At 32.3% G+C, this 14,135-nt stretch overlaps 1 protein-coding gene across 1 annotated transcript in view; it reads left to right on the top strand.

Moving 5' to 3' along the window:
• The window catches only part of LOC124539467 (insulin gene enhancer protein ISL-1), a 52,786-nt gene extending 40,584 nt beyond the window's left edge, over positions 1-12,202 (top strand). The window contains exons 3-9 of the mRNA XM_047116864.1: positions 2,804-2,934; positions 3,478-3,545; positions 3,959-4,061; positions 8,462-8,579; positions 9,091-9,253; positions 9,785-9,982; positions 10,841-12,202. Of these exons, the coding sequence (XP_046972820.1) occupies positions 2,804-2,934; positions 3,478-3,545; positions 3,959-4,061; positions 8,462-8,579; positions 9,091-9,253; positions 9,785-9,982; positions 10,841-10,951 (892 nt within the window). The 3' untranslated portion in view covers positions 10,952-12,202. The remainder of the gene's footprint in view (positions 1-2,803; positions 2,935-3,477; positions 3,546-3,958; positions 4,062-8,461; positions 8,580-9,090; positions 9,254-9,784; positions 9,983-10,840) is intronic.
• The last annotated feature ends 1,933 nt before the right edge of the window (positions 12,203-14,135 follow it).

Here is a 14,135-nt window from a genome sequence, read left to right as displayed (position 1 = left end):
TTTAGATTTGAAAATTCATGTGATTCTTTTACCCACCAAAAGCACATGTAACTCTGGTTATGGTCATAAGAAATAACAACGTGCAATAAATATGGTGGACATTCGATTTTTCAAGTAAAAAAAATACTTTCGGAAATATAGAAATAATTAATGTGTCAAAGACAATCTCTAATCAGCTTGTAGGTAAGTCGAGACTCTATCTAACACTACCTTACAAAATATCTTTTTACCAGCCGGACCCGGACCGGGACCCAACAATCCAGTATCAAAGAATCAATGCTAATTATTTTAAAACAAAATAACAAAGGTTTATTTAAAAAAAAAATAGTAGCTTTCATATTTAGCGGGTTAATATTGAAAACAAAATAACAGAGTACATAATGAAGGATGATTTATTTTAAAAAAAGGGTGTTTTTAAATTTAGCAGGGTAACATTGGTTAGATGCGGGCGTAAAATAGGCAATATCGCTCGCGTTACGAGTACGTTTGACATCTCGTGTGTGGTCGATGTTTTCACAGCTGCCTGTCAGTCATTCAAACGGAGAACAGATGTTGAAATCTCTAGATGGCGCTCGCGAATTTATCATCGGGTGATATTTGTAAAGCAAACGCATATAAATTTTTGGTTTGGCTTACTACTTATATAAGAAATCATACATTGTCACCATCACCATAATTATTGGTACATTACTTATAGACATCGTTGCTGTAAGAAATATTAAACACTTACTTGGTGGTAGGGCTTTGTGAAAGCCCGTCTGGTCATCATCAGATATTCTACCGCCAGACTTGATATTGTTGTGTTCCGGTTTGAAGGGTGAGTTAGCCAGTGTAACTACATAGTTCCCAAGCTTGGTGACCCATTGGCGATGAAAGGAATGGTTTAATGTTTCTTGCAGCGCCATTGTCTGTGGGCGGTGGTGACCACTTGTCATCGCGGCTTGTTTGCCAATTAACAGCATAAAAAAATCTTTAGGTAGCGGTAGCTTCGAGATTAATCATGTTAATTAACAACTCAAAAGTCCTTGAGAATAGTAGTATAATTAGATTTGAACCTATTAAAAAACCTTTCTAAGACTTAAAAAACCTTAAACTTCAAATTGTACGCTGACAGACAGACGTATTATTACATTTATCATATATAGAGATAGTTTTATTAGTTCTTAAGGAATATTTCATATAGGCATAAGGTGTGTTTACTGGTTTTTGTTCCATAACAAAAATTTTAAGTAACCCTTTACTCTCCCATAGGGATACGATACTTAGGGATTCTCACCCCTGTGAAAAGACACCCCTTAAAGATGTAACTAAAGAATAATAGTCTGGGTAACATTTAATTCTATTTACAATGTACTTTTTAAAGTATATACTTTCAAAGTGCTCTATTATTACTTGAGAATAAAAGTTATAAAATAATAAATTTGTAAGTAAATCAAAGATCGATTTTGATAAGCTAAATTAGTTCTTATATATTATTAATTATCATTAGTATTGCATCCAATATCGCTTGAAATTGATTATATAAAAAGTAGATACTTACTCCGCACAATTCACGTTTCGCGGTTCCACCCCCTAGGGATCATATCGTGACATTATATAGTTATGTAGTAAAACCTTTTTTAATAAATAGCCTATCAAGTAAAGAACATTTTCAACTTTATAATCGTATATAATGTTCTGTACGTGTGTATATCACTAAACTCACTAACGGCTGTATCGATTTTGATGAATTAACGTGTGTTTGAATAGATTGATATAACTTGGACATGGTAGATTGCGCTGCAATCGCAATGCAATGCAATAAAAATAATTTATATTTAATCTATAAGTAATTACTAGGAACAGAAAGTATAAGTACCTACAGATCGAATATGAATTACATAAAACATTAACAGTTTGAATGTTACAAAAAAAAAAACAAATTAAAACCTCTTTAGAAAATAAAAATAACGAAATATATAACCTGTTCACGGTATCTGTAACGCGAAAATCGTAAAACCCTAACCGTAAACTTATTTCTAGGGGTATTGACCGGCACTTAGTAAAGGCACCCTCGCAATCTCGCTAAAAGCATCGCGTATAACGCTACGTGTAGCTTTATAGCGTTCTATAGACGAGTACATGCCTTGTATACTGTATACGTTTCATTGTGTTGATTAGAAGTATTTATACAAGTATCGACATTTTATTTTTTGGAATAAAGCTCCGTATATAAGGTTATTCGAAGGGATATTTGAGTTTTTATGTATATTTTTTTTAATAAAACGATTTGGATGTAAAAACGTTTTAACTTATGAAATATATGTATGTAAGTATTTCATTTATTATTTAGGTATTGTTATAAAAATAACCATGTCTGTGAGAGTCAAAAGAAAAATGTTGAAAGTCTAGACAAAGTATTAACAACATATGTATATTATATAGCAGATATTTTTATACTTATGTTTAATACTTGGTCAACACCAGACATTGGCCGACTATGAGACTTTCAATTATGTATTTTATACTTTATATGTATTTATAGTAACCGAATTTTCATTAATTCATTTTAAAAATCTAACTAACTTTAATACGTTTATACTACCTTTGAAACATATCTATGTCATTGAACTCGTGTCAAACATAAAAAGATATGAAAAAGGGTTTGACCGACTACTAATCAGCTTCCTCCGATATTATGTAGGTACAATCATTTTCCATCAACTCGACTATATTGGACATAGTCCAGGAAAATTCAAAACGTCCAAAAACTTTCTATTACTTATGTAAAACGTTTATTAATAATATATAAATTTGTCGACAGGTTATTCGGTACGAAATGCGACAAGTGCGGCGCTTCATTTAGTAAAAACGATTTCGTGATGCGAGCGAAGACGAAGATATATCACATCGACTGTTTCAGATGCTGCGCGTGCGCAAGACAACTAATACCAGGTAAATATAACACATATATGTATATTATAAAACAAAGACCCCCAGCCGCGTCCGTCTGTCTGTATGTTTGCGATAAACTCCAAAACTATACAAAGGATATTCATTCTGTTTTAACTAATTGACAGAGGCATTCATAAGAAACGTTTAGGTATATAATTTATTAAGGTTTTTGTATGAATAAGTTGAAATAGAACGTCAAGTATTAAATATATCGGAAAAAACAACCAAAAATTTTGAAAAAATATATTAAAAAAAATCTCATGTCTACCCGTGCGAAGCCGGGACGGGCCATTAATATACCTACATAGTAAGATATATGATCGTTTTATTCCTATTATATATACATATACAAATTATAGATTTTATTTCCTTATCAACAAAAATAATGTATAACTCGCTATCGTAATAATATTAATTTGATAATCGCTTTGATTGTTCCGTTTTAAAAGTTTGGCGAGTGGATAAATCGTTTGTACATATATCTATATATTTGAGTTTACATTAAAACATATTTAATACAGGTATTTTAATGTTTTGTTGCAGGCGATGAGTTCGCGTTACGAGAAGGCGGTGCTTTATATTGTAGGGAAGATCACGACGTCTTAGAAAAAGTATGTATTTTTTGTGTATATAAATATAGTATTCACTTTTGTTATATACAGTTACATATATCTTTATTTTCATATATATAAACAAGAAATTAATAAACTTAATGCATGTTACGTCATTGGTCTAAATATAAACCGCGTAGGTAACTGCTAATTGTTTTCTACTTATATGGTAATACTATATACTAAAGACTTCTCCGGAAGGCACTTCATCTTCTAGAAAAAGTTATATACTACTATATAAAAAGATTTTTAGTTAGACATTAAAAGAAACACGTATTTTCGTCGTTTAGTATAAATTTACCATCGAATAGTAGTTTTTCTTTTTTTATAAAGAGTGAAATAAGCAACCGAATTATAATTCAACTATTTAAATAATCATCAATGTGTAATATATAATTTTACAATTCAAACAGAGTGCAAACACAAGCAGCAACAGCGGTAACGCGGAGAGCAACAACAACACAACACTTAGCAACAACAATTCACACCATCCCCATGAGTTGGGCTCTATGTCAGGTAAGACTACGAATCTTCAGACATATATAGTACTTACTTTATTGGTCAAAACAGTGTATACGTTCTATAAAAGAGGTAATCACTACCAACAAGTTTTTAGTAATAGGAAAACGACGACCTCCACGGTCGAGTGGTGTGTACACCGGTTTTCATGGGTACGCCACTCTGAGGTCCCGGGTTCGATTCCCGGCCGAGTCGATGTAGATTACCATTAGTTTTCTATGTTGTCTTGGGTCTGGGTGTTTGTGGTACCGTCGTTACTTCTGATTTCCATAACACAAGTGCTTCAGCTTCTTAAGTACATTGGGATCAGAGTAATGTATGTGATGTTGTCTCATATTTATTTATTATTTATTTATTTACTTACTTCATTGGTCAAAACAGTATATACGTTCTATAAAAGAAGATAATGCACAAGGTAATCAATACCAACAAGTTTGTAGTAACATAGGCAAAAAAAAACTGTTAATAGAAATGCACATCCATCAGGATATTGCCCATTACTTTAAGAAATATAGATGAAAATGGCGAATCGCTTCGCTTCCAATGCTGTTACATTAGGTTAAGTTTAAAGATCTTTATTCTCAACGAGATAATATATAGTCACTTATTTGAAAACATTACTAACTTAAAATATATAACATTGCTAACATTCGTCACACCAAGTTTTATTTAATCTGTTGTGGTTAGTACGAAATTAATAAGAGAATAAAAGAAAAGAAAAACACACCCACTGTATGCGTTAGTTGGTAAGATATTGCGCAAGTTGCGTTTTAAATGCGCTAAGTTACATCCGTACCGTATTCGTGCCGTGCAAAGCCGGGTCGGGTCGCTAGTAAAAGATATATAAGTATCTGTAGGTTTCTACTTTCTCCGTCGCATTGGATTATAAGAGTGAGCACATAGAGATCGTATCTGTATTTTCTTTGGGGGTAGGGATTTGCGTCGCCCCGTCTGGGTAGGTTATCGCATCAAATATTCTACCGTCAAAGAGCAATACTTAGTATAATTGTATTCCAGTATGAAGCGTGAGTAAGCCAGTTACACAGGCACATGGAACATAACACCTTAGTTCTCTAGGTTGGTGATGCATTGCCGATGTAAGGAATCGTCAATATTTCTTACAGCGATGACCATTTACCATAAGTCCGACAGCCTAGCTATATCAACTAGCATGCTACTATTGCAATAAAACAAAAAAACTCTTCTCACAATCAATACTTTATTTCTCCTGTAGTGGTTCACAATCAAAACTGATACAAGATCGATTATTTTGCTCGATCCTTCCAATTCGACGATTAAAGTAAGAATGACAATTTCTAGGCTTACTCCTAGTATTTAATGTTTACACGCCCCTCCTCCGACTGTAGCAACATCCGGTTTTGATTTATTTAAAAAAAAAAAACAATTTAGTTTAGTCAAAACCGGATGTTGACAATCAACGTAAATTGTAACAACTATTTAAATCGAATTATTTATGCCGGTAAAATTTTCAATACATTAAAACAGTAAAATATGATCATATTAAAATAAATATGCTAACACTACTTACTAAAGACAAAGTAAAGTAACTAACTGTAAACTAGCATGCTACTTCATAATGTTTCAATGACATCAACGCTTACAAATTTAACTAGAAATACATAATGACAGTTACACCCATCTATCTAGAATCTGTGTATCGATATAAAATCATTCGGATGTTGTTTCATTATCAGCAACACGCATAATGAGGGATAAGTCGTTATCGTAATAACATTGGCGTGATAATCGCTTTGATTGAACTGATTTAGCGTACAGCGAGCGGAAGAATTTATCATATATCATTTTTTTTTCTATAATAAAACGTATTTAAATCAGTAAATTTTCATGTACTTTTGATTATTGAATATTAAGACTAAATTAAATGTTAAGGTACGGTCGGCATAAAACTTAATAGTATACTTTTTCTTGTGTTAATTCAACAATCAATATAAGTATATATCCTAATTGGGTTACGACTAGCTCCACACTTTAAATCATATCTTGATGGTATAAAACAAAGTCGCTTTTGGCCATTTGCATCTTAGATCTTTTAAACTACGCAATGGTTTTGAATGCGGGTTTTAATATACGCATTCTATAATAGAAAAAAGCTGAGAGTTTCAATTTTCCTAGTCGGAAAAACAGATTTTTTAAGTGTCATCAATTTTGATGAGATTGAAATTTTTAATTTGAATGTTCGATATTCAATCACATTAAAATTACTGGACGTATTTATTTCGCCTTTTTCCTAGGAGTATGATAATTTATTGATTTATTAGAAAAATAATATGTTATATTAAACATACAAGGGTGTGTCCTTAAACAATTATTTCAATTAAGAACATAATTTTACCGCAAAAAATACTTTCGGTATAAATAAAAATCACGGCATATCCAAATTTTTAACATGAAATCTGCTGTTTGTTTAATAGGTATTGTGTAGTTATAAATAAAAAAAAATAACATAATAATATTTATTATTAAGTCGGTTAATGTCATTAAAAATTAAACATGGCTATTTATCAGAACATTTTCATATCAGTACCTGTTCTGTTCACTGTACGTTATCTCGCTTTGAGGTTAGCCGACAAAGCCGCCGCCGCCTTTAATTCGCCGCGTGAAAATTCGAGTGTCTTTTATCTAGTAATTATATTGTGCGACCTAAATTTGACCTTCAATGCCCTATTAGGTACAGATACAAAAGGCATAGTTAAGGATTTATGTAAGACTATCATTGCTGCTTTACGATTTCGCGTCAGTTATTTTTACGAGAGTAACTGACAAATCGTTCCAAATTTAAATTCAAATTTCAAATTATTTCTTAAAACTAATTTTAAAATATTACATTATTTGTTTTTTAATAATAAATATTGAATATATAATCTTGCTATTCTGCTTTAATTTATAGACACACAATAATTATGATTTCAACTAAATCTTTACACATAATATAGAAATAAAAACTGTGTTTTATAAATATATTGACATAAATTATATTTCAACAAAAATATTAACAAATTTACCAATAAAATAAAATGTTAAATTATAATTTGATTACAGACTTTTTGCGCAATTGATGTTCTAAAAATTTGACTATAATTGTTCACACTTTTGATCCATGATTACAGTTTAATACTTTGCATCTCCCTGCACAATTCACAAATAACCCTTTATGAATTTATAATCTGTCGTCACACGGAATGTCTAATTAAGGATGTCCGATCGTCCAGTAACTTAGCTTAGGTGTGAAGTAGGCTTAAGTGAGATTAAACACCCCGTATGAGAGGGGTTGCCAGCGTTTGTTTTGTCCCGAAATATAGGGAATTTTTAATTTAAATAAAAATATTTTTCGTGCATTTTTGTTAATTATAATTAGATCAATTAAATAACTATTATAATAAATAGACTTTAGTTATAGTAATGATTTATGAATGTACCTAGTTGATCAACTTTTGAGTCATAAATATTTTCGTCCGGATAATAGTCGCATAATAATAGTGGGATAGTTATTTATTGTCTTAGTTGTATAATTACACTAGGAACCTGCCCTGGCTACGCACGGCTTCAATTTATTAATAAAAAAAATATATGACATAAATTTGATCAATATATGTACTTAATATTATTTTCATTTTCATCCTATAGCACCAAGAATCATATCCATAGCTTGCCATCATCATATTTTTGTCAGGATTCAATCATCAATTTCGGAGTTATATCAACATTTTTTCTTTTATATACGGGATTCATCCGTTATAATTAGTTTTATTTAAATGTGTAATTAAGAAAATTTAAGACAACATTATTTTTTCTTTTTCTAATATGATTGGTGACGTCACAATTGAATTATAAATACGTACGTTATGCGTACTACATATCACGAAGAGTACACAATTTTTATATATTCTAGAGAATAAATCAAATTCCATATAACCCAAAAGAAACTTTGTACTTTTTTCATCGTTATGAATTATCATTGCAGATAAATAAAGTGATCATTAACATCTTAGGTAGGTAGTTGATTAATATAACCCACTGCGATGCCGCATTAATCATACCGGTATCTGATTTGCCTTTATGTTTTCAATTTTTTGTGTATGTCTGACGACAATCTCCTTGTAGGAACAGGTAATCTCTTTAATAAAACGCCCCGAAAGATTATACAACCTTCTGGCGATAAAAATTGTCATTGAAGGTAAAAGAACAGTCATTAATAAAAATAAACTCTTTTCAAGTAGGCTTTTGCAAGCACTTTTGAATCGTCATTTTACAATTAAGTAAAGCTACCACCGGTTCTGAAATTAGATTCTACCAAGAAGAACCGGTAAGAAACTCAGTAGTTACTCTTTTTCAACATGTATTAATTGTTGTTTCAGATTCGGGCAGTGAGTCAGGCTCTCATAAGAGTGGTCGAGCGCGACCGGGCGCTGCTGCCGACGGGAAACCGACTCGAGTGCGCACCGTACTGAACGAAAAACAGTTACACACGCTTAGGTAACTAATATTTACAATTATAATAAGACTTTTTAAAATAATAATGTGTTTTTCATGAACATAAGAATTAATAAACCTAATAATGCGACATGTTTATTATTAATATAATTATGTGATTGAAATAATTAATTTCGAAAATTTTTTTTACGTAGCATCTTTGAGGTTTACTAAATTCAGTTGAAGCTAAGATGCTATACAATATGGTTCAAAAAGGTTGTAAACGTAGAATGTAATTTTATTATATATTTATAATATTTATTTTGTAATAGCTACTATGGGGGTGGCATATTCTACTTTATAAAAAAAACTTTATAAAAAAAAGTAAAATTACAACATTATTTATCTTCGTATCTTTTTGATTCTGTCGGTACATTTAAAACTTTAATGTAACAATAACATAACAAAATAGAAAACTTTAATTTTCTTTAATTATAATAGAATACTATTTATACGGCGATTTTTTTTCTGTATCCATAACACACTATCAACAATATTATATTTTATTTCTCAGAACTTGTTACGCTGCGAATCCTCGGCCCGATGCTTTAATGAAGGAACAGCTGGTCGAAATGACGGGTCTGAGCCCGAGGGTCATCAGGGTGTGGTTCCAGAACAAACGATGCAAGGACAAGAAGAAGACGATACAGTTGAAAATGCAAATGCAACAAGAGAAGGTGATAGTCTGAATAAATGATTGTAGTCTGTAACATATTCCAATTTTAACAATTTAAATTTACACTTCTATATTAATATTACAAAAGTGAAAGTAAGTCTATCTGTCTGTCTCTCTCTTTCACTACCAAAACCGAATTTTATGAAAATCATTATGAAGCAGATTTGAACTCCAAGGAAGGACTTAGACAACTTTTATTACCTAACACTTGACAAACCCTCTAAAACACGAGTGAAGCAACAACTAGTATTGATAATCATAAATAATCTGGTGATGAGTTATATTCTATTCTATCCCTAACTCAGTGGTCTGTGAGTGAGAGATCTTATATTGTCCACGCGAATAAACATTTTTCGTACATTCCAACGCCAAAAAACTGACTAATCACTCCTTAACAAATAAACATCATACAATAACACACAGAGCTTATATATTCTACACTTGTAAAGCATATCTGTATCACGTCAGTCGTAAGTAAGTAGCCATAAGCAAGCGCCAGCCCACGAGGTATGATAGTAACGGTGCGGTACAGGAAGGCCGCCGCCTGGGCTACATGTCCATGGGCGTGCCGCTAGTGGCGGGGTCGCCGGTGCGCCACGAGGCGGGCTCGCTGGCGCTGGAGGTGACGGCGTACCAGCCGCCCTGGAAGGCGCTCTCCGACTTCGCGCTGCACGCCGACCTCGACCGCGCGCCGCAGCACAGCGCCGCCTTCCAGCAGCTCGTCAACCAGGTCACTTGATTACTCTACATTGTTTAATTAATGACCCAACCTACCACATTGGTGATCAAGGACCAACCCACCAGCGTATATAGTAGTCTCATGATTAGAGCTAACACTATAAATCTAGAAAACTTCTGCATTAAGCACAACCCAAACGAAATTTAGAAAAATTGGCATGATTACTCTACATTATTTAATTGTAACCAACCAACCGTAACCATGTACCCTACCAACCATATTGGTGATCAGAGACCAACCCACCAGCGTATATAGTAGTCTCACGGTCTAACACTAGAGCTAACACCAGAAATCTAAAAAACTTCTGTTTTAAGCATACACGACCCAAACGAAATTTGGAAAAATTGGTATATAGCCCAATTAACGACTTTGACCAACCTTCTTTCAGTAAAAGTAAGAGATCGCTTTAATCTGATGGCATTTTTTTGTACTGCATTATTTAAATGTAGTAATAAAGATAGGATAAATAAATGATATTATGTTACATACTAAGCCGGTATTCAAGTAGCTATTACCAGTAATTTCCTGCAATAATGGAGACCGGTCGGAGTCGCGATTTGGATGTTTTTGTTGAATTTCCGGACCGAGGTGTCCTTGCCTCACTTTTTATATTAATTTTGTCGTTAGTTAAAGATGATTTATTTCCGTTATTAACTCATATATGTAATTTATAAATACTTTTATTCTATTTTTTTGTAGGACAAGTTATTTCAATAGTTTTTTAGAAAAAGATAATTACCAAACAATTCCTTTCAAATATCATTTTCCATTATCATTCCAATTCATTCAAAATTATCATAGAAATTAGAGATATGAATTATTAAAGGTAACAATTATTTTTGTTTCCAGATGCACGGTTACGACATACCCTCGCTCCCGCCGCCGCGGCCCGCGCACGGCGGGGAGGACAATTACGTCACTTACCTGGAAAGTGACGACAGCCTACCGCCGTCCCCCTAGTGCCGTCTCTCCTAACCCCCTTCGCTAGAGGGAGATAGAGACATTTCTAAATTGGAAACCAAGCGACCATGCGGCCTCGGCGCGAACGCCACGGACGATACAGTGCTGTCTAACATTAGAGAGGGATAGATATAGACTTTTCTTACTGTCAAAATAAATTAGCAACAGTTCTCGACATACTATCATAATATTAAAAAAGTGATATGTGATTTAATTAAATCCCTCGATATCGCCTTACGTTAAACTTACAAGTATTTCTGAAGTACTTCATTATCAAGTATTATTGAAAAGCCTGAAAGATTTTTTTTTATATATATGTATTTAAGTAATTGAAATCACATTTTAAATAAAATCACATTTTTGAAAAGTAAAAACCGTAATAATTTTCACGGTACACATGTATCAACACCCCATGTTTTACTTTATACGTAAGTAAGGGTTTTTGCTATTTGAAAACTGAATTTAAAAATTGTGATGTTTCATGGGTCAGTGCAAAATATTGTAACATATAGTATAGGAGTTGCCAGGTTTCTTCTGTAATATTGATACTAGTTCGAAAACAAACGTCACGGTTATAATTAATTTTTGTCTTAATTTGTACAAAGTATTACAAAATAAGATTATCACTTCGATCATTGTAAACGATTTGTTTACAAGTTGTAAACTAATTTTAAGTTACATTTTCAATTTAAATGCTTATGAATCGTACTTAAACCATATTTTACTTAGCATTATTTACTGTTAACAATTATGTGATGTTTACCACTAGTTATATTAACTTAAATGTATTTACTTTTTATTTAATATCACCTTTTATTCACTGTGAAGATCTGTTAGTATTGTATATAAATTTTGTGTAAATAAAGTGTATAAAACTTAGATATAACATACATTTACCTGCGAACTATTTAATAAGCGTATTTTAACTAGAATAAGTATTGCTAATGCACAAACCAAAACCCTTTAAAATATTCATATTGCAATAAAAAAAGTTAAAAAAAAAAATAATAAAGTATTTAATTTTTCAAACAGTACAGTAATACCTAATGAGATTGACGTAATTGTAAAATATTGTGACTTATTTTAATAATAAAATAAAATGTCATTTCTTTTATACTTTCGTAAACTAAAAGGGTGGTGTTATACTAATCTTTGATAGAGATTACCAGATGTTTAATTTATTCTGTAGTTAAAACTATACACTTCTTAGATTGTGAGCATAATATTAATAAAACATTGAGTACCTAAATACATTATGGCTGTCATTACTTCCCCTTACTTCTTAATTATAATACGTTTTCATATTTAAAGAAAAAAAATTACACTTACCTAATTATTCGCATAAAAATCAAGTAATCATTATGTCACAGCCTTTTAATAAAAACATTGGATGAGTCGATTTACATCCATTATTAAAACAATGCAATAATAAATTTAGAGGGAATTGAAGTTTTTATTGTTATACCCATACTAAACAACAGAAAAAAGTGTTCCGCGCCGGGGACCGTTTATTTTAGTTTATTTTTACATTTCGTTAAAAGTAAAAAGGATAGCTTGATAAAAACAAAAGAAAAAGGGACAACTAGACGTTTTAATTACGTAAAACGTATTACTACGTAATTATGATGTATTATAACGTATTACTACGTAAAACAACTAAAGGCAAACGTTCCAATTAGGACGTTTTCTAGTCTTCACTTTTTGCGCGTTAATAACATATCTGTTTACTTGAACATCATTGGTTATTACACTAAAAATCTAGGTAATATTTCACAGTCTTCAATCTGACAGTATCGCCAACACACTTTAACTTAATTTAAAGGTAAAATACAGAATTATATAGATATGAAATAAAGTTTTTTAAGGCGATTTTTTTAGATTTCATTCAGTTATTTAAAATTATGCCTTTTATGTTACTAGGCAAAGGCAATAATAATAGGTTGGGGAAAAAGTTTCTTCGTATTTTATATGAAAATTCAAAAAGTTTTTTTATAGTTTATTTACATTTGACTAAAGTATGTAGGTCGGTTTAAAGACATTTATTTCTCATAAAGAACACAAAAGTTCACTTATAATAAGAAATTACAATTATTTTGCCTGAGGGTACATTTAAAAGTCTGTCTTATGAATTGGTGCCATTTTGTTCCATAACTTTTTGCCATCTTGTTGGTAGTGACATGATCCCATTGCTGAAAAATGTTGGGGCTTCTGATCGAAAAACTGCGACAAGTGATTTTGGCAGTCCTGTCGTGATGTTAACCTGACACTGCCTAAGGAATTCTGCAGAGACCGAAACAGATGAAAATCTGAAGGTGCAAGGTCAGGACTATACGGCGGATGCATTAATACCTTCCAGCCAAACTCTCGTAATTTTTGTTGAGTGGCTAAAGATGTGTGAGGTCTAGCGTTGTCATGGTGAAAAACCACACCCCTTCTGTTGATCAATTCTGGCCGCTTTCTCTCAATTTCTTGCTTCAATCGCATCAATTGTTCGCAATACAGTTCTGATTCGATGGTCCTGCCGGGGGGTAACAGCTCATAATGAATGATGCCCTTCCAATCCCACCATACACACAGCATTACCTTGTTGCGAGTTAATCCGGGTTTTGCCACAGTCTGTGAAGCTTGACCGGCCTTTGACCACGATCTTTTTCGCACGTTCTTGTCGTATTTTTATCATACCACTTTTCATCACCAGTTATCAGCTTCTTCCAAAATGGTTCGGTTTTATTACGTCATAATAAAGAATCACAAATGAGTACACGGTTCATTAGGTTTCTTTCAGTGAGTTCATGAGGCACCCATATATCGAGCTTTTTTGTGTACCCAGCTTTATTCAAATGAGTCAAAACCGTTTTGTGGTCAATTGCCAGTTCTTCAGCTACATCGTAACTACTAATATGCCGATCTTGCTCCACTTTTTCAAAAATGGCATCAATTTTGTCCGTAACAGGGCGACCAGAGCGAGATGCATCTTTGATATCAAAATTTCCGGCTTGAAAACGCTTAAACCAAACTTGCGCTACTCTCACAGATACTGCATTAGGTCCATAAATATCACAAATTTTTTTCGCGGCTTGAGTTGCATTTTTACCTTTTTTATAGTAAAATTTTAAAATGTATCGATTTTTTCTTTAGATTCACTCATTTTAACAACAACAAAAACAAATGAAAATCACACAAA

This window comes from Vanessa cardui, chromosome 22, assembly GCF_905220365.1.
Source record: "Vanessa cardui chromosome 22, ilVanCard2.1, whole genome shotgun sequence".
In the NCBI taxonomy this organism is placed as follows: domain Eukaryota; kingdom Metazoa; phylum Arthropoda; class Insecta; order Lepidoptera; family Nymphalidae; genus Vanessa; species Vanessa cardui.
Note: the sequence above shows the minus strand (reverse complement) of the source record. Positions and strands in the feature narration are given on the sequence as shown.